At 45.4% G+C, this 25,628-nt stretch overlaps 4 protein-coding genes across 7 annotated transcripts in view; 2 read left to right on the top strand and 2 right to left on the bottom strand.

Moving 5' to 3' along the window:
- The window catches only part of unc5b (unc-5 netrin receptor B), a 54,883-nt gene extending 51,327 nt beyond the window's left edge, over window positions 1–3,556 (top strand). For all 3 annotated transcript variants that reach the window (XM_079362101.1, XM_079362100.1, XM_079362099.1), the window contains 3 exons: window positions 188–352; window positions 882–1,060; window positions 1,945–3,556. In XM_079362101.1, the coding sequence (XP_079218227.1) occupies window positions 188–352; window positions 882–1,060; window positions 1,945–2,110 (510 nt within the window). In that variant the 3' untranslated portion in view covers window positions 2,111–3,556. The remainder of the gene's footprint in view (window positions 1–187; window positions 353–881; window positions 1,061–1,944) is intronic.
- A 3,934-nt stretch (window positions 3,557–7,490) lies between these two features.
- Window positions 7,491–12,878, top strand: slc29a3 (solute carrier family 29 member 3). Its single transcript, XM_079362105.1, has 7 exons — window positions 7,491–7,588; window positions 9,033–9,145; window positions 9,233–9,641; window positions 10,330–10,412; window positions 10,571–10,797; window positions 10,881–11,043; window positions 11,405–12,878. The coding sequence occupies exons 3-7, from the start codon at window positions 9,312–9,314 to the stop codon at window positions 12,018–12,020; spliced, it is 1,419 nt and encodes a 472-aa protein (XP_079218231.1). The 5' UTR covers window positions 7,491–7,588; window positions 9,033–9,145; window positions 9,233–9,311; the 3' UTR covers window positions 12,021–12,878.
- Window positions 12,879–13,322: 444 nt separating this feature from the next.
- psap (prosaposin) lies at window positions 13,323–22,609 on the bottom strand. 2 transcript variants are annotated; one of them, XM_079362103.1, is made up of 14 exons: window positions 22,456–22,609; window positions 19,017–19,150; window positions 18,657–18,731; window positions 18,426–18,551; window positions 17,534–17,749; window positions 17,298–17,441; window positions 17,160–17,216; window positions 15,937–16,125; window positions 15,747–15,839; window positions 15,451–15,634; window positions 15,156–15,319; window positions 14,983–15,063; window positions 14,394–14,501; window positions 13,323–14,063 (listed from the first exon to the last, which is right to left on the bottom strand). In XM_079362103.1, exons 1-14 carry the CDS (start codon window positions 22,487–22,489, stop codon window positions 14,028–14,030), a joined length of 1,641 nt encoding a protein of 546 aa, XP_079218229.1. In that variant the 5' UTR covers window positions 22,490–22,609; the 3' UTR covers window positions 13,323–14,027. The 2 variants fall into 2 exon arrangements, with proteins under 2 accessions (XP_079218229.1, XP_079218228.1); XM_079362102.1 differs by having other exon boundaries at window positions 17,298–17,444; window positions 22,456–22,608.
- A 947-nt stretch (window positions 22,610–23,556) lies between these two features.
- Window positions 23,557–25,518, bottom strand: mrps6 (mitochondrial ribosomal protein S6). Its single transcript, XM_079362389.1, has 2 exons — window positions 24,909–25,518; window positions 23,557–23,673 (listed from the first exon to the last, which is right to left on the bottom strand). The coding sequence occupies exon 1, from the start codon at window positions 25,245–25,247 to the stop codon at window positions 24,915–24,917; it is 333 nt and encodes a 110-aa protein (XP_079218515.1). The 5' UTR covers window positions 25,248–25,518; the 3' UTR covers window positions 23,557–23,673; window positions 24,909–24,914.
- Window positions 25,519–25,628: the final 110 nt, after the last annotated feature.

Genomic DNA, 25,628 nt, shown 5'->3' with positions numbered 1-25,628 from the left:
TAATTTATGGACAGTGCACACTGGAGGTAATTTATCCCCTCGCACACAGAGGAGCCCCAGCTGTTGTAAAATGCTCCGTATATAGAAAAGGTTTTATAACCCTCTCAGTGAATGGAAAATGTGTTTGAGATCTTTCCTGATTGTGCAGCTCAGGACACTTTAACCACCTTCTCCGCCCCCCCCACAGGAGATCCCCTTCTACCACATCTGGAGCGGCAGCCAGAGACCCCTGCACTGCACCTTCAGCCTGGAGAGAGGCAGCCTGGCCGTGTCTCAGCTCAGCTGTAAGATCTGCGTGCGACAGGTGGAAGGGGAGGGACAGATATTCCAGCTGCACACGGACATTCAGGAGGTAAATGTGAGGTCGAGTTTCCTCAGTGAGTGGGGGGCTCTCTCTCTGCAGAGATCAGTCTAAACATGGTCTCCTCCAACGCTCGTGCTTGGAGAGGGAGTTCAGAGATATAACGTGTACACTCCTGCAAGCAGTGAAACAGTCTGGATTGTGTCACAACACTTGAAATAATAAACGTCAGTTTCCGCAGAACACACCAACGAGTGTTCAGACTTCAAGGAGCAGAAACTGTTCTGAGGATGAGCTGCAGGTGAATTCATTAAAATCTTAATATACTTCAGTGACTTTGACAGTTTCTGTGGATTAAAATAAATGGTTTGCTTGTTCTCTCAGTAAACATCTGTTTTCTAATTTGCCTGATATTCTTTAAAAAAAGTCGACGGAGACGAGACGGGAGAAACATTTGAGTCCTTTTGAAAAGAAGCGTCCGTGTAATTGGCTGTGAACGCCACACAGCTATTGAAATGAGACGACAAACACCACGTGGTCTAAATGCTCTCCACTCTTTTTTTTTTTTTTTTAAACGCAGACTCTACCGCCTCACTCGCCCCTCCCCTCAGGAGGAAGCTGCCTGCCCTCCTCTCAAGTGGGACCTTACGCCTTTCGCCTGCCTGACTCCATCCGCCACAAGATCTGTGCCAGTCTGGACGCGCCCAGTGCTCGAGGATGTGACTGGAGACTCCTGGCCCGCAGTCTGGGCTTCGACAGGTCAGCTCTGCCGTACAGGTCTCAGTGAGAAAGGGGGTCACGCTCTGGATTTAGAGCCCAACATAGGCTCCTTGTTGCCTCACAGGAAGGAAGTCAAAACGTCCCTCTGAGCTTGATAACGTTTGATTGGCTGCCTGTGCTTTGGAGGATTGATTTGAAGATTGAGTTATCGCTTTGAAGACCTTTAGGGTACACGAGTCCTCTTTTAATACCCACCCCGCGGGTCCCTCTTAGAGGTTCAAGGATCGAGATTGAAAAACCAGGAGAAGTACATTCAGTCCTTATCTGCTCCACTTTTAAATCTTTTTCTCCACATTAAAGAAATAAAAGTGGAGATTTAGAAAGTGGTCGATGTAACATTAAGAGATTAAAGTAGTTCCCTGCAGGAGCAGACGGGCGACGTCCCTCCGGCTCCAGCCGTGGATATCGCGTCCATCTTCACGTTGATGAAGTCGTGTTTTTATGAAGCTATTTGTCATGATGTTTTGAAAGGTGTTTCTGATGATCATGGTTAATATCGTAATAAGGCTCAGGGTTAACGGAGTCATCTCCAGCAGCGTCTACAGATAAAACTAAAAGTCTCCGGCTCCCTCTAATTACAATCTGAGGAGCCTGACTTGAATGTGAAGTTCATGAATGGACTCGGCGTCGGGCGTGCACGCCACTTTATTTCGTTTTCGAAGACGTTTCATCTCGTTAATGTTGCTCCGTGAAATATGAACGCTCGCTGGTCATTATTTCACCGACTCTCAAAACAAAGTGCCACCACTATTATTTTGCAGCATGCAAGTCTTTTTGACTCATTCTTTTTCCCCCTCTCTCTCTCTCTCTCTCTCTCTCGCTCTCTCTCCCTCGCTCGCTCGCTCGCTCTCTCTCCTCCTCAGGTACTTGAACTACTTTGCCACTAAGCCGAGCCCCACAGGTGTTCTGCTGGACTTATGGGAGGCTTGTCACCAAGCTGACGCAGACCTGGTCTCTCTGGCGACCGCGCTGGAAGAGATGGGCAAAAGTGAGGTGCTTGTTGTCATGACAACAGATGGGGATTGTTGATTGGTAAAGGAACAAAAGAGCAAGAAAGACTTCTTTTTTTTTTCTTTTCTTTTTTTTCTTCTTCTTCTTTTTTTCTCCACACCGCCGTGATGAAAATAAGAATATGCACACTCGGGCAACAAATCACAAGCCCACAGAGCATTTTGTCTCCTTCACATGAACTGTATTACCTCTGCCTCATCTTCCTTTCACTGCTCCCAGATCAGCCGCTGTAGCTACAAACCCACCATAACCCGTCCCCCACGCGGCCCATCCTCGGATAACTGCTAACCCGATTCAACTCGAGTCCTCCAAAGCAGCGTAGCATCTGCCAGACGTGGGAGCAATTTGAGGGAACGAAGGCGTAAAATAGGTGTTAAGTGATGCGTCAGACGTGCCGACGACGGTCTCGGCTTTGGGAGAAACAAAAACATCGATGCATTCAAACACAAAAAAAAAAAAAAAAAAGGCTTGTGCGACGTCGTTAAAACACAAACGCTAACACGTGATATCTCATGTTCCAGTAGCAGCGTGACTGAAGACCATCTCGCCACATGGCAGGGGCTCTTTTTGTTTTTCTCCGTCTTCGTTCTGAGTGTGCAGGGAATGACGGGCAGCACCGGTCTATCTGCATCCTCAGGCTACACACACACACACACACACACACACACACACACACACACACACACAGAGAAAAACTGGTCATTCATCGGCTCTGTAGATGAAAGGCTTGGATTTCTTTTCTTTCTGCCTGGACTGTCCACAAACCGTAAGATGAGGACTGGAAACCCTCAAAGTTTGAGGGCTGGAGCTCGTCGTTGTGGGCTGAAAAGCATAAAAAAAGCCCCTTGAAGAACTGGCGGCTAACTAGACCGAGTGACTCTTTATATTGTACCAACAAATGCCTCAAAGCCTTGGCATATCATTGCAACTCACAGGGGTGTTTCTCTTTCATCTCTCCTCGCTTTCCTCTATCGCTGCGCCACACTCCTCCGATCTGTCGAGAAGAAACTGCAGGAGCGCTTTCCAGCCGTCCCTTAAAAGTTTCCTTTGGGGGAACGCTCTTTAAGTGATCGTCCATATTTGTGGATTGTTTTCTTTTTTTCCTTCTCTTCCTGTCTCTGTCATCACTGTTAACGATCACATAGAAAACTGTTCTATCGTCTCTGCTTGGTTGGACTGCTGAGCTGCCTATTTGTGATTCCAGTCAAACAGAGAGGGTGTGTTACGAAGCAGGATTCATGGGTTAGTGAGTTAGTCGGAGAAGAAGCCGCCTCTGATCTCGTACGGCGAAATCCAAAATCTCTAGGGTTGTCCGAGCTCTCGATTCTTTATGATACTCACAGTGAATTATGATTCCTGATGATGGACCCCTCGCCGGGTGAAATCCATGGCTTGGAAGAATTATAAAAAAAAAAAAAAGCTGATCCTGCAGAGAGCTGTCCATCGTGCCCCTGCAGGCGGCGGGGGGAGAGATCCTCGTACACCCCTCAGGTCAGATCACAGTTCGGTTCTATAAATGTGTTTGTGAATCCAGATGACGGTCTGGATGCTGCTTCGCTGTGATTGACGCTTCTGTTCACAAACAAAGAGGGAGGAGTCAGTGTTGAATCAAGCAGGCAGGAAGTGGACCATCAAAACGCACCATGTGACTTTACCTCTCCGCATCCATCAGTCCATCCAAACACTTTCACCTAAGCTGCCTGCTTTGTGGTCAGGGTCCTGAAGCTTTTCTGCATTATCAATATTGTCTGTTATTGTTAGACTGGAATTGAAATGCTGTCATCGGTCACTTTGTCATCTTTTTCTTTCTTTTTTTTCTCTCCCTTAAAGCAAAAAAAAAAAAAAAAAAAAAGTGTTCATATCTTTGTAACCACAAAAAAACCAAAACACCGGCAGTATCCTTCCTCCTCCTCCTCCTCCTCCTCCTCCTCCTCCTCCTCCTCCTCCTCCTCCTCCTCCTCCTCCTCCTCAGCAGTGAGTCATGTCACTGTTTTGTGTGAATGAACTGAAAACATACTGTAAGCGTGTGTGTGTGTGTGTGTGTGTGTGTGTGTGTGAGGGAGCTGAATGAGTGGGCAGGTGGGCGTGCACATGCAGAGTGTGTGTGTGTGTGTGTGTGTGTGTGTGTGTGTGCAGGCTCCAGATCTGTCATCTCTCTTTGTAAGTGCTATGCAAGTACAAAAGGAAAGCGAAGCGTTTTGACTTCTTTTGTTTCCTGGCAGAGTAATTCTATTTTTCCAGATCAGGACATTGACAGGGTTTTGATTTTGTATCCCAAAGTGGTTTTAAGAGTGGTGGGTGATGGCGGTGCGCGTGTGGCAAATCCCCATCTGGATCTGCAAGACATGGATCGATGGGGAACGAGGAAGCCAGGACTGGGGAAAAAAATAAAATAAAAAATCAAGGAATGGTGCAACGGCTGCACAAGAGTTGTGACTTACATGATGAACTCGTGCCCGGGAGGAAATCTCTGAACACGAGCAGTTCAGTCCTTTGGATCCCTGAAAACTTGCAGGACTTTTTTTCTTGTCACAGAGACTGACTGGCTGTCGACTACAGTGTTTATTCGTCCAGATTTCATGAGTGTCCGTTGGATCTTTTGACCACAGCTCTGGATAATAATTCATGCTGGAGCTGGACTGGGTTCCTCCTCGCTCCCATCAACGAGAAAAATATCGCCTTTGTTCAAAAAAGACATTTTTACAAAAACAAAATGGATTCAGTGACATTATTTTATGTCTGAAAAGTACAAATTGTAAATAAACGTCTAGCCTTCTTACCTGTAACTAAATATAATTTTTATGCAATAAATTATATTTCTTAGTTTAACAGCATTGTGTGTGTTGTGGTTATTGAATTAAAACGTGCAGCCTTCTTTGCAGGGATGTGTCCAACCCCGAGAGATTAGATTTTAAATTTACATTTACAATATTATACATAATACACAGATGATTTATGATGTGTTTAATGTTCACCTTTAATGTTCAGGTTGGACTGCCCACTTTCTTCTGATTGGCCAGCTCTGTCATGAACACGCTGTTGAGCGCCCTCTACAGACGCAGTCTCATCGCGGTAACGCCTCGATGTATCCGTGAAATAGTGTGACATCACAGCAGCCCAATACAGTGTAGCCTGTTATTTATTTAAGTTCATCCTAGAAGAACGAGACGCAGTAAAGAAAAGGAACCCTTTAGTTCCGGATCAGTACCCTTGGTATCCCAACAGAAGGATACTAAAAAAGTAGGACGGTACGGATCCCTTACGTTGATACCATGCCCAACTTCTGACGGTGAATACACCAATAAAAGAGCAGTGAGAGAAGATATAATGCATTGAGATCGATCAGGTAATTATCTGCTATTCATACAGGTATGTGTACGTACTGCACACGACAGCAACCCCCCCCCCCCCCCTGAAGTCAGCGCCCCAGTTGGGCCATGCACCCCAGCGCTTGAAAGGACATAGTCCCCATAAAGGGACATCTGTGTTTTTAATCAATTGCGCCTGACATTCACCTAAAATACAGAGCCATTCAACCAATCCCTGGCTTCCTCACACCTCATTGGATAATTCCCATTTGGTCCATTTAACTTTTAAAAGCTTTTAACTGGCAGGCTGGCCGGCCTTCATGTTAACAAGGATTCAGAGACCCTCGTCGTGCCCTTCACGGGTTGAGTGTTTAGATCGACTATTCTCACCTCAGTGTTTTTCTCTGAGCGCAGGATGTGTCGGGGTTCTTCAGATTAGACTCTAACATAGAGAATAGGTCTCTGAGTCATGGTGGGGGGGGGGGGGGAGAATGGTTTTAAAAGCAGGCACCTGTTTCATTAAAGGCACGGCTAATTGAGGACTGATGTGCCACCCTTCAGTGCATGACTTAATTGAACCTTTCTATAATGTGTAAAATTGGCAGCACAGTATAGAAGCTGAGTGCAGCTTCACCTCCACGCTGGATGCCAGTTTTACTTTGCAGCAAATTAGAGAGAATAAGAATGTGGCTCATACATTCGACCCCTGGTTACATCTGCAACCTTCCCCGTGTTATATGTGCCACTCTCCCTGCACACAAGAAGAGGACTTCTCTGTGATATTTATAGTCTTGGTCAGTGTGGTCATGACTTACAACCCTACTAAGAAGTGTTTGTGATCTCAACTGACCAGAATTATCAGGTGAGATGTACAGACTCTAAGATTTGCATTACAGGAAAAGAAAATACCAAATCTCATGAGTGAATATGTGACCAGAATCTGCAGAGTAAAAACTGTGACGATGCATCTGACAGCAGAAAGACATGACAAACACTGGTGCAGATTGTTCCTGCTCAATTAGCTCTGTTGTTGCCAGGGGGGAAAGAGCCGAGGAGCAGCTGTGAGTTGGGAGAAGATCAACATTTGGATAGTGATTCATTCGATAATGATCACTGTCGTCCAACAGTGTCTGCTCCACAGTCACGCACAGCTGGGATCCTGCAGGCGAAGACACAAACACACCTGACATCATGTTTGACCTGAGTGTGGAGCTTTTTAGTTTTACAGGAAATGTTTTCATAGTGCAGCAGGATATGTCGTCCTACAGCGCCATCTCCTGGACTATTGGGCGAACAACTCATTTATTGTGAAACCAAAGGATTTGGTTGTTTTTGTTTTGTTTTTTTAAATAAATAAACAACATATTTTATAATGTAAGATGCATTTGCATAGCTAACGAATGATCGAGGACATTTTATCAACAGACATTCACAGCAACATAGTACTAAGACTTCTTAGCCAATCAGCCATCTCATCTAATCTCAACCATGAGTGTGTGTGTGTGTGTGTGTGTGTGTGTGTGTGTGTGTGTGTGCGCGTGTGCGTGTGACTCTTTAAGGATTTTTCTATTGATTAAAAAAAAACAACATAACACGTTAGACGTTTACTTGATAAAGAATAAGTTTATTTGTTTTTGTTGTTGTTGTTGTTGTTGTTGTTGTCTGAAGAGTTACTGCTCGTGCTGCATTCATGTGGTCTTACAGTAATCGGACAAAATGAATACTGGGGCTATATACGGTAATGCGTTCACAAGTCGAAACGACATTGTGTAATTTACCTTCCAAGCTGTTAGATTATACGTCATATTACGTACAATCATTGACACAATACGGGTTTATGATCAAACACTTTTAGATGATTCACTTGTTCGAAAATTGCTTTTGGATCATTTGTCATTTGAACTATAGTTGAATGTCTACACAGTTACATAACTATGATTGATCAAATAAGTAACAAAATAAATTAAATTATAAAGTTTTTTTTGTTTTGTAACGTCAGTGTTGTTTCAAACTTGTGAACACACCGGAGCAGAACAGACGTCACTGAGAATTCCGAGCATCCGCGGAGCACTTGAACGCAGCCTGAACAATGTAGTTAGTCAGCTGACCAGAAATGTAGTCAGCTGTGAAATGGATTTTCTGTGTCGCTGTAAGAACTCAGAAACCTCAGAGAGTCTCCACCCGTGAGGTACGTTTATGTTTTATTCTCTGACAGGTTAACTTTTAAAATAAATACTCAACATATAAATAAATATAAAGTTTGTTTAGCCGTCTGTCTGGAGGTGACAGAGCGAAGAGGTGTTACGGTTAAAAGTGTTATCTGGTGACTTTCATTTCATGTGACGTGACACGTTCACGTGCTCAAACTAATGCTTCTTTGTTAACTATCAAAACTGCTAATTCTTAAATATAACTAAAAAGCACTGTCGATGTTTGTAACATCTGCTGTGACTACGACAACAACAAACGGAGAGTCTCCAGATAGCACGGGGGCAATTTAAAGTGTAACACCACCCTGCAGAGATTACCATTAGAGAGCGTGTAATCTCTTTCCCCTGTGTAAGCATCATGTGAACTCTGGTTCCTCATTATAGTTGCACACATGATGCATTAAGTTTGCAAGGTCAGCTTTGTTCTATCATGTCAGTCTTCCTTTTAACCTCCTTAAATAATCTGAGTCAAACACACAAACTTTGCTTCTCTGTTCTCTGTCAGTGGCTGAAATAGAATTAAAGGCATCATTCACTTTGAGAGGCTGCAGTTTGCAGAAACAGGCTGAGCTGTGAGTCCAATAATCAATCAGACTTTATTTAGCCTAACAGCACTTTCTAAACACGGGTCACAAAGTGCAACAAGGTCAAAAAAACAAACAAAAAAATAAGAGGTCATCTCAAATATAAATCAGAGAGTACACAGTACTCATGCTGACATACAGAGGTCAAATGTGATTAAAGAAGAAGAAGAAGAGGGGTTTAAAGAGTTTTTGGAGTCAGAAGTTTGAGCAGATCTCGTCTGTGAGCTAAAGGAGTGTCGTGACGGTACGGATGTAATAATGAGCTGGTGGAAGGAGCTGAGTGTCTTTATTTGCTGAACGATTAACTTACATTATAAGCACCTTTTTGTATGTTTGTTTATTGCAAAGCGGCGACTTCATTAACCCACTGAGACCTTTTACAAAGGGGCGTCAGCATCTCATGGTTTGATACTGACTCCTGTTTCGCTACCATGGCAACAGAAAGTCCGAAGCCCCCCACGTTGGGTATCCTCTAGTTTTGCTTCCAGGACTCGTGCACGGCACGCTGCCTGAACCGCAGCCAAACGTAGCCGACGTGTTTGTGCAGTTCAGACGAGTCTCTCTCTCTTTTTTCTTGGTTAAAAATATGAGTGAAGATCTTTAAGCTTTGGCACTTTCCAATATTATTGATCATTCAAATAAAGGAGATTGTAGCTAAAGTGTGGGCAACCTAACGCCACGTAGAAATGACAGCGTTGGCAAACAGAAAAGAAGCTTTACTGGTTTGGACGTTTTTCAGGTTTGCCGTTTAGTCAGAGATTAGTTGTCTGGCTTCAAAGGGGCAATAAATGTGTCCAGAACTGAATGACAAGATTAAATAATACTTCTAACGCTGCAGCGTCACACGACCTGGATTACTGTGCTGATCTCCAACCAGCCGCTGCACAAAAGTCTCCCCAGACAATGGCTTCACAAGAAACCCTCCGTCTTCCCCTCTCTGGACATGAACAAGTAAGCTCCTTCCAAACTCTCTGATTGCAGAAACGTGACGATTAAAATGTGATTTATTGAGAGTGTTTCGTTTCTTCTCCTTCACAGCTCTGTGTCTGACACTTTCTGACTCGGTGTTCAGTCGCTGCCTCCCCTCGTCTTCTCGTCCTGTAGTCTGCCTGTGAACATGGACGGCACGGAGCACATGCAGCCCAGTCTGAACTCGTCCTACGTCCCGTCTGCGATCGGAAACCACCACGCATCCGAGGACGAGGAGAGCGAGGACGCCAGCCCCTCCGCCTCCCTCCTCCCCAAACACGCCTCCCTTCCTCTGGCTGTCCGCTACAGTCCAGAGGACCGCTACTGTTTGGTGTACATCATCTTCTTCCTGATGGGCATCGGCTCGCTGCTGCCCTGGAACTTCTTCATCACAGCCAAACACTACTGGCTTTACAAGCTGAGCAACGACACTAACGAGGGCGGCGGTGACGGCGAGGAGCAGCGTTCACCACTCAGTGTGAGTGAGAGAGGATCCAAACGCACGTGTGTGTGTGTGTGTGTGTGTTCACTCTGCACGCTTATCATAGAAGTGTGACCATCGTGTCAGAGATGTGAGGACCCAGTGTCCTCTCACATCTGACGAAAATCAATCACAGCACGCTCAGAAATAGCAACGGGCTCCTTCAGGGTCACGGAGTGATGAGAGAGACAACACCCTGTTTTAATAACACAGCAGGTATTTCCTGTTTATAATAACTGCTGAGTGATCACTTCTGGTGCACATGTGAAGTGCCTGTGTGGTCATGTGACATTTAAAGCTGGATCTGAGTTCAGTGAGAAGGCCGAGTTCGATCTCCTCTCCTTTCACTTCCTCTCAGCCAGCGTTCGTCACTGAGACTGTTCTATAAACAGAGAAGAGCATCAATCAGCTTTTACACTCGTCCTCGATCTGCACACACTCAGAGTTTTTTATTTCTAACCCCAACAACAACAAAAAAGTTCTCACAAGTTAAATTTGCAGAATGTAAATAAAGTGAACAACTTTCATTGACTCCACTCACATCCTTAGGTTGGTGATTGCTGACGCTTCTTAAAGTCCTTTTGGCGTTTCATAAAGATGTCTTATGAGCCGATGTTTGTCCTTTAATGGAGACATCAAGTCAACACTGGACGTCTCATCCTCATGTTGTGTTCTGACTCTGCAGGATTACTTTGAAAGCTACCTGACCATCGCCTCCACGGTGCCCTCTGTGCTGTGTCTGATACTCAACTTCTTCTTAGTGAACAGGTAAATCACACACACACACACACACACACACACACACACACACACACACACACACACACACACACACACACACACACACACACACACACACACACTCTGATGTGTTAGTGAAGTTTTCAGCCTCGGAGACACCAGCCTGACTGTCTCTGTGCCGGCAGGTTGTCTGCACACGTGCGCATCCTGTCGTCTCTGTTTGTCATCCTGGCCGTGTTCATCGTGACCACGGTGCTGGTGAAGGTCGACGTGTCGGACGGCAGGACCGAGTTCTTCATGGGCACGCTGGCCAGCGTGGCCGTCGTCAGCGGAGCCTCGAACCTTTTCTCCGGCAGCGTGTTCGGCATCAGTGGACATTTCCCCATGAGGATTTCCCAGGCGCTCATATCAGGTGCGGTCTCCATGCAGAGCAGGAGCGACATGTTAACGAGCGTGTTTGACTGCACAACGTAACGGGGTCCTCTCCTCTCTCAGGCCAGGCCATGGGGGGCACGCTGAGCGCTGTGGCATCCATCGTCGACCTGGCGGTGGCGAAGGACGTGACGGACAGCGCTCTGGCTTACTTCCTGACAGCGGACGTCTTCATCCTCATCTGCATCGTCACGTATCTGTTGCTGCCCAAGCTGGCTTACTCAAGGTCAATCGCAGCCTGACAGTTTTCACACACGTTACACGACATGTTATTTATTTAACTTTTTCCATTTTTTTAAATCTACTTTCGCGACATCGGGATCGAAGATTTTCCCGAGAAAAAAACAGTCTGCATCAGCTGCTGGTTGTTTTTAATAACGCCACTAGATGGCGCCAAAGTTCTTGATTATAAATGTACGTCATCTGCTTGATTTGATCAGAAGAAATGCATTTAACAGACCAATCACAAACTTTGATTTTTAATTTAGTTTGAACGGTTATTCCAAGGTCAACCTGACCTTGAAGACGGGAGGAGTGACTCTGCTAATCATATTTAAAGTGAAGCTGTGACTCATGTTTCTTTGCAGACACTACATGCTGGCAGCATCAAGCAGCTCTTCAGCTGTGATAAACGATGGCGGCGGCGGCGGAGTCTCCGTCCCGCCGCTCAGGCCCATCCTGAGGAAGACGTGGGTGCTCGGCCTGAGCGTCTTCTACGTCTTCTGCGTCTCCATCATGGTGTTCCCTGCCGTCTCCTCGGGGATCCAGTCCGTGCACAAAGACAGCGGCAGCCCCTGGACCACCACCTACTTCGTCCCCCTGACCAGTTTCCTCCTCTACAACATGGCCGACTTCTGCGGCAGGCAGGCCACCGCCTGGCTGCAGCTCCCCGGTCCCACCAGCAGAGCCCTGCCCGTCCTCGTGCTGTGCCGCTCCGTCATGGTGCCGCTCATTATGTTCTGCAACTACCAGCCAAGAGACAACATCCACACGGTGCTCTTCAGCCATGACGTCTACCCCGTGGTCTTCAACTGCCTGCTCGGCCTCTCCAACGGCTACCTGGGCACTCTGCCCATGATCTACGGGCCCAAGGTGGTACCTCGAGAGCTGGCGGAGGCCACGGGAGTGGTCATGTCGTTCTTCCTCACACTGGGACTGGCTGTTGGCTCCGCCTTCTCCGTTCTCATTGTGCACTGTATCTGACCACACGGTGCAGGTGAAGTGTTCGGACAGCAGCTGGACCCCCCCCAGCTGATGAACCCAGCAGCAGGAGAGTGGCTCTTCTGCCCTGAGGGAAACATGCTGCTAAAAAGCCTCCAAGTTATTGACTTGTGTGTTCACGAGTTTAAGTGTGAACTCAGGTGTTTTAACAGGGAATAATGCCACACAACAATCACCTGCAACAATTTTCTAAATTGCACAAATACATTGCAACAGTACTTGTGTGATTCAGGCAGTGTGCAGGGGATTTTTTATTTTATTTTTTTAAATAGCAGAAATCACCCAGGATTGGGTGTGTCGTCATTCTGTTTGATAAGATTTGTTCTGGTATCATGTCGACGTTTAAAATTCTGATGTTGAGAGAACAACATGGACGGTACGACGTTGTTTCTCAGAGTAAATACAGGTCCAATCATGTTTACAGCAACAAGCGGTACCAGTCTTAAAAACCACATTAAAGGAAGCATGTCGCTCTTCAGCTCCAGCATGAAACCAAAACTCTGACATTCATCCAAACGTGAGGGAGGGCTTCTCTCAACCAAAACATGTAACCAGTGCCGCCATTAAGGGACTGTTGTGTAATCTCAAATGTTAATCATTGGATGTGCATGTTGCACATGTCGGCTTTAAGGGGAGCTGAACGAGGTGAGCTCAGTGTTCACTCTCTGCTTCCTCATCGTCGTTATTTCACTTTATAAAAGTGATCATGTTGGTCTCAACTCTTCAGAGTCATTAATAATGTTTTTAAGCTCATAATCTGTTTGTAACTAAACACCATTTTTAAAATGCCGGTTTTGTAATTTTGTTACTGCATAATTAAAGTTCTCAATATGACTCAAACATGAACCTCCTGGTTTGTTTGGCAGCACACGTACAGAGGAGACAGTCCTGCAGGCGGCCCGGGTTAGACTCAGACCCGTCTCTACAGGAAGGAGACAAACAGCCTTTATGGGGTGGGAAGCCCCCCCCCCCCCCCTCAGCTTTTGTTTTGCACAATTAAAAAATGTTTTCTAAACTTATATTTTGACGAACACGTCACTGACAGGAGTGTGGTAGAACTCAGACTGGCGTGTCATGTTCTCGATTGGTTTGGTCTGGACTCGTACACTCAGTGAAGTTAAGCCGATTGTCGTGTTTGCTTTTGCAGATCACAAAAAAAACCCCATCAATCTCTGTTTCGTAAGCGGTGCAAACATTTCTCACAGCAGCTTTATAATCAGCTCGCTGTGAGAAACGAGGATCCAGAAAGGTCAGACACGAGTTAACAGTCGAACAACATGAAGCTTGTTGGATTGGGATCATTTTTATTGTTAAAAATGTACAGATCAACAGGCTCAGGCTTCGACGCAGACACACTGGAGATGCTTTCTGTTGGTTAGAAAAGCAGTGATTTACAAACAGTAGGAAGAGTGCAAACGATGCGAGGTGATGGACAGACGCTCTCAGACTATTTACCGCCTTAAAACAATACACTTTTTTTTTTTTCTGTCTACAAAATATAAATTTGCATCAGGAATCAGAGACTGCTAAAAGAAAAGCCTGTCATTAGCAGTCTTTGAGACGTTTGGGGGCTGGACTAAAGACCCGTCAGAACCGGAACCATCCGATGCTTAAATCAGCGTTTAACAAAGTGAAACATGCTCGAACACCAACCAGCTTACGATACAGGAAAGTAAAACCAACATGATGCAAAGCTTATAAACGGCTGAGCGGCTGGCAAATATACACACAAATCACTGCTTCCTGCTTCCAGCCCCCCCCCCCTCTCCCCCCCCACCCGCATGGAAAAACAAAGTGTCCAGTCCCTTTCCACCATGACATCATTCACAATATCAAAGTTAATTTACACAAACTGCAGTCATGTAGTTTCATTAAAAAGAAAAAACAGGACAAAATTAAAAAAAGTGGGAAGCAGCACTAGAATCTGTTTTTTTCTTCTTCTTTTAATTCCCTACAGGTCGGTGTGTGCGCGCTCGTCTTCTTCTTCTTCTATACCCACATGTGGCGTTTGCAGTGATCCACAGCCTGAAACACAAACGACTTATTAGACACCTCGCAGAGGATATTCACTTCTTTTCATACAATTTAGAGCCCTTCCAGAGAGGGGGCGTGGTCAGACAGCTCATTTACATATTTAAAGCTACAGACACAGAAACAGCCTGTTCTGAGCAGGGCTGAAATAGAGGAGTTTATAGACATGATCAAATACAGGATCAGAGTGGATTCACAACAACACACTTCACACACATGTTGAAGAGGAGCGAGGACACATATGTAACCTGAAGAGGAGGAGGTCATGTGACCTTTAAAAGAGTTGTCAATCTGTTTCAGGTGTAAATGTGCAACTGAACTCACATTGCACCGGGTTGCGGTCTCCATGTTCTTGCACCAGAACGCAGGTCCCCAGCTGCACTGCTCTGTTCCCAGCAGCCTGCGCACAGCTTCAGGGCACGCTCTCAATTTCTGCAACACACACACACACACACACACACTTTAAACACTAAAAAGAGCTGCAGGCATGTCGTGTTAGTCGAACATCCCACTAAATATAGAAAAGAATCAAAGATTCAGATCAAAAATAAAATACTGTTTTTTAAAGACAATTTATAAAGCAAACAGGGAACCTATTTACCAAATCATTCTGTGTACAAGACTCTTTTAATACCCATTTGTCACCTACAAAGTTGGCTGCATACCGGTATAAAAAAGGCAGAGAAAGGGCGCCATCATGTGGCTGCCTCGCTGCACAAAGCATGCTGGGATACACAGCGATGCAAACAAAGGCTGGAGTTGTTTTTCTCCCCCCACAGTTCAGGAAGCTTCATTTGAAGAAAACGGCAGGAAACCGTTTAGTACCAGGTGGTGGGATTAAATTCTGGATCAGCTTCCTGGTTGTTTTAAGATAGCATAATTCTAATATTGATCGTTGGTGTGTTTAGTTTACCATGCACACAAAGTCTGGGTCGAGCATCTGCAGCAGCAGCTGGATGAGCATCGGCTCGTACTGCTCCACCATTTGGTCACACTGTTGGCACAGACACAAGTGGGTGAGTGAATGTTTTACAGCAGGATAGATCAAAGTTTTATAAAGAGTAAGAAAGAGGAAAGCACACACACCTCGGTCTGGAACGCATCAGGCAGGAAGCTGCACACTTTCCTCACAGCCTCTTCGATCTGCTCCTCGGTGGCATTCTTCTCCAGCATGCCGTCGATGTAGCTGACGGCCAACTTGCACACGTCGCAGAAGCCACCGGCCTTGAAGCGATTCTGGTCGAGAGCAGCTGAAGAGAGGAGCGCCATAAATCAGCATCAATCCAAAGAGAGTTGTTTCCACACCTTTTTTTTTTTTAACACCAATTAAGATTAGCACTCAAGAAGGCGAGAGCTGAAAACACCCTCCGGACCGACTTACCCACGAACGTGCGTCTGGCATCGTTGCACAGTCCCAACACGGTGCACACGGTCTTGGGGTCAGCCTGCTGCACCAGGAGATCAATGATGGCCGTGCCGTACGTCTCGATCAGGTCCTTGCACTGGGCGCTCAAAGTTTTGGGCAGAATTGTGCACACCTTCTCCACAGCAGCGACCACCTCGGCCTGGAAGGAAAACAGACGAGTGGTCAGCTCATTCACGAGTCGCGTCGTCTTCTGTACAGCAGCAGCGTGTTGGTTTTGTTTTGAGAGGGGAGCCATACAGGATACAACCCACCTCTGTCGTCTGATCCTCCAACATGTTCTCCACCTCTTTCATCACAAACTCACAGATGCTGCACTTTGGGGAATCACGGACGCGCACCATGGGCTGGAAGACAACGAGGCAGGTCACGCTTTTTAAACCTCGTTTTTTTTAAAAAAAGGACGGATGTGAGGGAGCCGTCGAGATTCACAAACACACTTACCTTCGCCGACCTGTCAGTGGCAGGACGCACCTTTGTGGCGGGGACGAGCTTGAGCGCGGGCATAGAGTTGGCGGCGGCAGGGACGGTCTTGGCAGCAGGGACGGTCTTGGCGGCCTGCAGCATCATCATGGGAACAGACTTCTTCATCTCGGCGCAGAAACCAGCGTGGGCGCAGATATCTTTGGGTTGCTGAGGACAGAAAAAGAGACAATTAGCTTTAATATAAACAGCCCTGCTGCGGTCTCCTCCACGACATGCTGTTAGCATAAAACACGTGCTTCTAATCTGCATAACCACCCATGTAATGTGCACGAGTCCGACACAAACACAGCTCTCTTTAACCTGCAGTAAACACAGACGCACACCCGTACCGAGTCTGACTCTGAAGCATCCAACGAGAGAAGCCAGGGTTAAAGAAAAACAGCCAAATACAACAAAGAGGGTTTCTGCCTTTATGGGGACTGAAACGTCCATGTTAGTAAAAAACCAGTGCGTCTCTCAGGAGTTAACTGTGCAAACTAAGTCACATGATCCGAGCATACTTTGATCGTTTACAAAGCAGCAGGAGAGGATGTGTGTGTGTTCAGTGTGGAGTCAAGAAGCAGTGTGTTTGGGGTCTCAGGCGATGAGTGGCAGGTTAACACACACAGCGACAGCTAAGGGTTAAACAGGCTACACAGGATGAACACAGAGAGACCTACCTGTTCCTGGGAAGCAGCACACAAAACCCAGAGCAGGAGAAAAACAGAGCGAGACAAAATGAGTGAAGGGGAGAAAAAAAAAAAAAAAGTCACGAGCAAAAATCAATAAAGATGAAGAAATCAAAATTAAAAAAGGGAAAAGAAAGCGATCAAAAGATGAGAATAAACTGAGGTCAGCAGGTCGGGGTCGCTGCGAGACTGGACAGCACGCGTCATCAGGCGTGTTAGTTTGAATACTTCATCAAAGCTGCTGTGAGGAGCTCGTGTGACCGCTGCAGTCCAACATGTGAACACATGTGTTAGGAGTGAGAACATTTTGAACACTCGTGTCCCTGACAGTCTTGTTCACTTTGCATCATAATTATTCTTTTCAGTTTGTTTCATAATCTCAACTCCTCACAGGAGCTTTGATTTTCTCTTTGATTGAAATTTTTCAACTTAAAAGACAAGTTTTCCTCCAAACCCCCCCCCCCCCCCCAAAAAAAACCCCAAATCAGTGAAGTGGGCCGGTTGAGGACTCACCATTGACATGAGCTGCTGCACAACAAGAGTCCCGTACTCGCTGACGTACTGCTTACACTGCAGTGAGGAGATAAAACTGTTAAATCAGAGACATCGATGGAGAGGAGAAGAAGAAGAAGAGAGAGCTGCGGCTCGTACCATGTCAGACAGGCCCTGTCCCAGCAGGTCGCACTGGTTCTCAATGTTCATGATGAGAGTGTCGACGAAGCTGGTGTTGCGCTTGGCCTCCTCTTGAGCGTCAGTCAGGAACTTGATGCAGTCCTCGCACACGTCGCCATCTTCCTGCTGGGAGGAGAAAGAGCGAGGGGTGAACACGACGTCGGCAGGCGGAGGACACGCCCGCCGCTCATCGGCGTGAGAGCACAACAGCGTACCTGCTTGGGAGCTTCCTGTTTCGGAGCGTCGTTCTTGGAGGTCTCCTGGGGGTAGAGGAGGCCGGGCACGTTGAGGAGGAAAGGAGCGACACGCTGGGAGAGGTCGACCTGAGGGATTTCATTGGACAGGAGCTGCTCCTTTGTGTGGAACTTAGCCAGGGCTTCCTGCTCGGACTTACACAGCCCCATGGCGGCGCAGACCACAGCGGGATCCTCCTAAAAAAAAAAAAAAACTTTAAGTTACCTCCCCTGAAAGGGTTTTAAAGCCCGCCATCTTTGGACTTTGCGCTCTGTAACAGCAGAGTTCTTCGCTGCTCGACCGCTCCTTCACTTCCTGCTGCTTTCAGAACCATTTCCTTCAAACTGGCCTCGAAGCTCTGACCTCCCTTTGAGCATATTTTGTTCCAACAACCAGAATCTCCATCTTTCACTCCCCTGGCACCGTCGCCATCAAAGTTTACAGACACGTAAAAGTGATGGAGCAACATGTTAAACATCCCATAAACGAAGCGTCTCTTCTGTTGGAGTAGCAGGTGAGAGTTGAAACCCGCGCGCTCTCAGTCATGAGGATCAGCGTGACACAAAGACTTCTCTGTTCCCATGCAGCCGTGGACTCACTTCCCCATCAATAGTCCTTATTCAGCTCGCCGCACTTTGCTCACTGCCTCTCATCCCCCCCCCCCCCCTTTTCTTTCTTCATAGCGGGCCAGATGGACCTCCTACTGAAGAGTCTTGGATGAAGCAGAAACGATAAACCAAACTCCAGAAAGCTTATTAAAATCGCTGGCATGGCTTTTCAGACCGGCTCCGTGTTGCTCTGAGCGCCCTGGACTTTGCACCGCAGATTTTAAAATCTATATTTAGGGTGAAAAGAAAAAAAGCGGGGGCTCACCAGCTCTCCGGTAATGATCCCGATGAGGATGGGGTAGTAGCTGTCCACCATCTCCTTACACTCTGCGGTCAGACTCTGATCGGGGATGAGCTGGCAGGCCTTCTCCAGGTAACCAAGAACCTCGGCCTGTAATCACAGAAGTCACATGACCACCAGCCTCTTCACAAAAGGCGGCGTGCGTGCGTGCGTGCGTGCGTGCTTCCAGTCACAGGGGATCGAGCTCACTCTCACCTGAGTTGCGTTGTCCTTCAGTAACTGAGCGACCACCATCAGCACCTCTTTGCACAGGTCGCAGGGCACCGCTTTCTGAAAACCCAGAGGAGACGCCGTGTTAACGCCGAGTCATGTGACCCGTAGACGTGTGGAAACGACTCGTGGATTTTATCCGTGTTAAATATATATTCTGATTTTATTCTACATGTTTTAAATGTTTTCTGTGACATCATCAGTGAAGCCCTTTGTCTCAGTGCCTCTAATGATTAGAGTTTAGACTGCAGTACTCATTTTAAACACTAGGGGCAGAGCTACAGACTGCTCCTTTAAAAAGGACACTGAAATGATTTTTTTTGAAGATTCAAATAAAAGTCTCACCATCTGCGGCTTGTTCCAGACGTTCTGCACGCAGTGAGGCACGGCTCCGCACTGTGACGCCGTCTTTACATTCTGACACCAGTAGGGGGGGCCACGGGCGCACTGCTCAGTGCCGAGCAGAGGGGTCGCCACGGCTGTGAAAAAAAATCAACAAAGAGTCAAACGTTAAACCATAAAAGAACAGCAGACAGGACTGAACGTTTTCCTCGCTCGTTTTTACTGGTTGAAGTCGATAATAAGGAAACAAAACCCTCGAATAAAAATGTATAAAAATTATAAAAGTGAATAAAAATTCACTTTCCCTGCTTCGATGAGCGTTTGGTTTTTGCCACACCTTCAGATCAACAGCTGGGGGATTTCCAAGAATCCGATACTTCCTCAAACATTTACTCAGGAGGAAGTTAAGAAGGAATTTACTCTCCAAAATGCAACTCTACTGCAGATTTATTTCTCCATAGAAAAGAAAAGGTCAACCTTCATGCCCAGTGTGAAGACGCTTTACTGGTGACCAGTTTAATGTTCATTCATTCAGACAGGACAGTGGAGAGAGAGAGAGAGAGAGAGAGGTCAGAATCAAACCCTGGCCGCCCGCTTAAAAGGAGATTTATTGATATATTTATTTTATTTAAAACGTTCTCGGTCACCTAAACAGACTTCGGTGAAGATGTTCAGAAACTCATCACCTGCTGTGTCAGTCAGCTCCCTCCCCGTTTCACCGAGCAGAACCAACCGAGTGCAACGAGCGAGAGAGAGAACTTGATCGTCCTTGAAGGAAACTTTATCTCGAGCACTCAGAGAGGAAATCACCGAGCTTCTCTACGTCTGGCAGATTTCCGAGCACACATCAGTGATGTTGATGAACCAACAGACCAAGACAAGACATCGGAGGGGAAATCTAAAACGTGCATTTGCTTAACAGCTGCCGAAACGAAGTACCGGCGGTAATTATGCACAATAAAGCACATCATTAATGGCTTAGTGCACAGAAGAAGAGAACACGTATGAGTGCACCCCATCATCTCCTACAAAGCTCCACATGGAGCCTGGAGTCAAGACTCCAGAAGGACAAACGTCTCTACACAGGTTTCACTTTATAAAAAACATTTTCCAAAAGCAGACTGAATGTTAAAGTTGAAGCTGCAGACCGTGTGGTTTCAGAGTTCAGCTAAAGTACAGACGAGTCAGAGCAGCTTCCACAGAATACCTGCGGCCGGGGTCGCACATACCTGGAGCCCGATAGTTTTCAAGGCATGTGGATAAACCCACGCAGGCATTTCTATTGTTGGTCATCATATCTTTAGGGTCACGCAGCACGACGGACTCAGTGACTCTTTCTGGTCATGCAATGGGAAAACGTTTCGACTGAGGCAGGTGTTTGCAGGCTGTCGTGCTCCGACCGGCTGCACGCTTCTGTTTGAGACGATGAAATAAATTGGTCGTGGTGGCGCTGCAGCTTTTAGCAGTTGCAGAAACTTTAAACAAACTGATATTCCCTCCAGGCCTTATGCAACCCCCCCTCCCCCTAGAAAAAAATAAAACCAACAAAAGTCTGACAGAAACTGAACTGATGAGTGTGCATGGAGCTGTCAAATTCTCGCAGGTGGCTTTGGCTGACCAGCCAGTAAGCCCGCAGAGAGCGACCCCTCATCAGTCACAGCGACAGTGTGAGTGCAGCAGGGCGCTCCCTCCCTCCGCTCGAGTCACATGAGCAGTCAGACAAAATAACAAGCTGTTTTCAAGAGGACATGCTGTACCAATGAGGGGCAAATCTCTGCACGTATGCCATAAACTATTTACAGCCAACAGGTTGACACAGCAGCAGAAAATGTATGTTATATATGTTCCACTTGCTTTATGTAAATCGCTTGGAACAAAAAAACAAGACAACAAGTCAGACAAAGAACTCAAGTCTGATCTAGAGGCCCGTGTTTGACTCACTTCCTGTGAGCACTTTTCTAAGACAGAAAGAAAAGTGATGATAAAGCCAGTGAATCAAGAATCACATGACGCAGTGAAGCACAGAAGGCTTTAAACAGGACTCACATTTCATTGTTCAACACCAGCAAGCGACCTATAAAAACAGTTTCGGTTTAGCAGCCTTGCACAATGGGCAGAGATAAGCAGGACAAGTTGTCAAATAAAGGATACCAAGCTTAGAATATGTCATGCGCACTGTAGAGGAAACACATGCAAGAATGTGGATCGTACAGAAAAATATATTTTCCAGCCAAAGGTCAGAGTTATGAGCACGAAACACACAAAGATCAGGTTTCATGACTTGGAGAAGAAAACAAGTCACGTCTTTTAGCTCTGATTAGAAACATTAAAAAGACCATGACAACTGTTGATTCATCTGAAGTTACAGAATAATCAGTCTAGAAGGGAAGTTCTGCACATATCTGCTGGTTTTACATTAACAGACCAGATACAGTCAAACTTCACTCAGAAAGAGGAACAGAAACACACACAACTTCACTTTTAAAAGCTGAAATGAAAGTTCATGGTTATGGTCGGCTTATTTTACACTTCCTAATAAAAACTACAACAATAGTTCAAACAAGCCATGAAACCCCCTCACATTCACGTACACCTCAGATACTGGGAATATTTCAAGTAATTAACATTTATCTGTTTCTACAAGCTTCAAAAACACAATGTGGAGTATAAAGTGTTGATGCATAACATATTTTAAAGGTCAGATTAGAACTAGGTCATTCTTTCTACATGATCAGTAACTTGTGTTTAAAATTAAACCCATCTGTTAAACATGGCGTATCTGCCGAAAGGTTCATTTGCAATACTTTAATTTATGTTAAGTTTTATAAAAATCAAGTCTTCATTTTTCTCTGATCAGTCAGACATAGTGATCATTTCTCATGACTTCACGTGTTTGTTTTGACTTTATGTGGCATTCAGGTGAGTCGTCCTGCTCTAAAAAACTAATTTGTCCGATTGTTTCGACAGCACATTAACGCATCACAGTCAAAACATTACGAAGGAGGATTAGCTCTTACTGTACAATACAACCTGAATTCACATAAAATACACATTTAAATGTGTACGTTAACTGGCTGCTCTTTAATCAAATTGTTTCTGAACATCTACACAACCACATTTATAAATTAGGGATTTTTATTGTGTTAGTTTCGTAATATTTAGCTAACAGGCTAATGTTAGCCGTGCGGGCCGAACATAAAAATAACGCCATCAAACACCAAAAAGGTCGAACTTTATTAAATGACATTTGTTTATAGAATTAACTTTATTGAAGGAAATGTGTCGTATTAATGAAGAAACTTGATAAAAACGTGTTCATTAAAGTAGCTTCTGTTTGTTAAACGCTTAAAACAACTTCCGTGTTTCGCACTTTGTTACAAAACCAAAGAAGAAATAATCTGACACTGACGGTTTGAATAAAACACCTCCGTGTTGTCTTTACCTGAGGACACGAAGAGGAGAGTGAGGAGCAGCATGACTCCGCTGTTTTCCTGCAGCTGTGTTTGTTTCTCGGGTGGTGGGCTAGATCTGGATCTGGTCTATGGCTTCAGTGCAGGACTCGTGGATCCCTTTATGATGTCTCACAGTCAGCTGACTCCTGACAGGGAAGCACGTGACCCAGCCCCCCCCCCCCCCCGATCTGACTCATACTGTAAAAGATCTGACTCTTCAGTGTGTTACATCAAAAACACGTCGAGCTGCCAATCAATTAAAAAAAATTAGCATTTTAAAAATGTTTCAGATTTTTTAAAAATTGATTAAATGTAAAATCTAAATTAAATAAAATACATAATAAAATAATATTATATAATATTTATTATTACTATTATAATAATATTACTATTGTTACTTTATTATTTATTATATTATATAATAATAATAAAATAAAATAAAATACATTTAATTAAAATGTGATTCTAAGTGTGTGAATCAAGAAAGTCAATTAACAGGGGAGCGATTAGGATTGGGTGTTTCAGGAGGACAGAAGTGGATGTTCAGTTCTGGAATAATTACTGTAGGTTTGTATTGTTTTTTTAATGTGTTTTTTGAATCTTGTGACCTATGGATTATATTTCATAGTTGGATCACCAATTTGGATGCTGAATCTGCGGCCCGTGGGCCAAACAGGACCCTCTAATAATAACCAACCGGACATTTGATCTTTTTTTTTAATATAAAATACATAAAAAAAGGCCGCCTGCTTTACACCCCTGAACTACAGTGTTCCCTTAAATCAATCTTATTTCATAAATGTACAACATGTTTACTGCATGTCTCAGGAAGCAAAGGTTAACTAACATGACATAAACGCCATTCCAGCCTTTTTATAGAGAACATCGTAAACTTTAAGTCTCATCTTTCTTTAGAAGCTCGATGACGACGTCTTAATCGATCAATACTCGCAGTGTTTTTGGGGGCGCAGACACTTCAGCAGTCCTTTCTAATAAAGCTTTAATAACTTATACAGGGAACAAAGATAAATGTTTTTCATGTGACATCTTGAATATTTTGACGAGTAGTTAATAAAAACTTGCATCCACAATAGGAAATGAAAGAGTTTATTACAAGGTGACATCCAAACACAGATCAGAAACTATGAAACCGGTGAAAGAGGGAAGCGTCTCGCTGATGAGCTCCTGGAGGACACGAGCCGTGAAACCTGAAAAACAAAACGAGAACCACGGTTACATGAAGGGAAGTTACAGCCTGAACGCCATAAAGACCTCGTTTTTTATTTTTATTTCTGTCCCTCAAAAAGTCGATGAACCGTTTTCAGATCCATCCCGACCCCTCTGTGATGCGTCCTTCATTCAACACACGAGCACACGTCCCGACCTTGACACAGAATAAATCACACATGACGAAGTTAAAGGCTTCATGATTTGGCTGTGTCTCTTATCAGGACGTAACGAGCTCATCAGCGTGACACTGTGCTGGATTGTTGGCGACCTTTGGCCTGGCGTGCGTTGATTTTTTTTCCTTCTTTTTGCAGTCACTCTTGTGTCTGTATCTACAGGACGCTCTGTGTCACGCACGCTCACTGTGCAGCTCTCAACTCACATTTAACGCCGGTTAAATGATGAAGACGACACCAAGCCACCTGAACCTCCGCAGCTCTCTTCCAACCCGTCACCTGCGACTCTGTGGCCTGATAACAGGAATGACATAACAACAGAGTCTCTATTCTCTTAAAGGTCACATTCTTATTGTGTCAAATCCAAAGCGTTGAGTAGAGCAGGCAGAATAACGTGCCCCTTACTTCGGTCTGATCGGACTCACAGACATTTTCAAACTCCTCTGTCCATTTAAAGATTTGACTGATCACTTTTAAAACTCGTCTGGGCCTTTGTCCCGGATTACGTCGATCCTTTATGAGCCACCTCAGATCCTCAGGTTATACATGGACTGTACTTCCATGACCTGTGCACCCTGACGAAGGCTCCGAGGAGCTGAGACATCTTTAACTTCACCTGCAGACATCAGTGCCTTGGATAGCTTATAATGTTTGCCTACTTGACATCACTCTCAGAGGATTTATTTCCTGAGATGTGACGGTGATGTCATCATCCGATTCTAATAATTTACCAATAACCTGCCTTTTGAATCTTAGTTACCTTTAATTTACATTTAGTTTCATTTCTTTAGACTCCTTTGTGTTCAGCCTGAGTTCATGCTTCTGTTCTGTCTGTATGAGCACTTCATGCACATATCTAAGTCATTATCAGCAGCAGTAGTAATAGTAGGAGGAGCCTAATTTAGTGTTGGTATTATTATTTAAACTTTTGCACAAATTCTCAGACTAAAATAAACTGGAGTAAACACGTGCAGCTGGTTTCATTAACAAACAGATGCATGCTAAATAATGAAGAATAACCCTCTTCTGACATGCCTTACATTCAGTTAGGGCTTGGGTCCACAGCAGGGACTGCCAGAGACCGAGGCGTCCTTCTTCAGCACCGTGGGCCTCACCACGTCCACGTCCCGGTGCAGGTGATCCAGTAAACCCGTGAGCATGCCGGGGGCGGCGTAGAAGTCCAGCAGGAAGTAGGACCCCCTTGAGTGTTTCTGGTTGTGTTTGGTGATCTTGTAGGGCAGCAGTTTGTCCCCGAGGTTCTCCAGGTCCCTGACCACGGCTCCCCGCTCCATTAGGGTCTCCACGGTCCGCCGGAGAGCCGCCGCCGTGTCCGGCCGCTGCATGGCCTTCAGGATGAGGGCGAGCTCGTAGCGAGGCATCCTCGGTGCACACGGAGAGAGAGAAGCAGCTGGAACTAGACCGGTGACATTGCCAGATAACTGGGCTCAGAGTCGACCATGTTGGGTGCACGAGGGACAGGAAGGACGTGTGTGATGACGTATAATGCACGCGCAAAATGCTATAGTTACACAGACAACGTCAAGAAACGTTTAAAAACATCGGCTTACAAAAACCCCCACCAACGTGTATTTAAATGAAACAACTTTATCTAACGGTCTGCTTCTTGATTAAGACGCGAATTTCATAAAAATCCTTCAAAGAGGAACTAAACAAGCTTGGGCACGTGCTCCATCGGTACTTAAATAGTGTGACACGCAGCGGAAGTAAACAACACAACACGACAGACACGGTTTTATTTT

This window comes from Symphodus melops, assembly GCF_947650265.1.
Source record: "Symphodus melops genome assembly, chromosome: 15".
NCBI lineage: Eukaryota > Metazoa > Chordata > Actinopteri > Labriformes > Labridae > Symphodus > Symphodus melops.
Note: the sequence above shows the minus strand (reverse complement) of the source record. Positions and strands in the feature narration are given on the sequence as shown.

Bases quoted from the DNA above. Each gene is read 5' to 3' on its own strand.
- slc29a3 (XM_079362105.1), top strand. From the start codon at position 9,312: ATGGACGGCACGGAGCACATGCAGCCCAGTCTGAACTCGTCCTACGTC. The intron at 10,413-10,570 runs GTAAATCACACA...CTGTGCCGGCAG, and splicing joins AACTTCTTCTTAGTGAACAG to GTTGTCTGCACACGTGCGCA. The intron at 11,044-11,404 runs GTCAATCGCAGC...GTTTCTTTGCAG, and splicing joins CCCAAGCTGGCTTACTCAAG to ACACTACATGCTGGCAGCAT.
- psap (XM_079362102.1), bottom strand. From the start codon at position 22,489: ATGCTGCTCCTCACTCTCCTCTTCGTGTCCTCAG. The intron at 15,320-15,450 runs GTAAGTCGGTCC...TCCTCTCTTCAG, and splicing joins TGCCAGACGCACGTTCGTGG to CTGCTCTCGACCAGAATCGC. The intron at 15,064-15,155 runs GTGTGTGTGCTT...CTGTGCCAACAG, and splicing joins CTGATGCGTTCCAGACCGAG to TGTGACCAAATGGTGGAGCA.
- mrps6 (XM_079362389.1), bottom strand. From the start codon at position 25,247: ATGCCTCGCTACGAGCTCGCCCTCATCCTGAAGGCCATGCAGCGGCCG.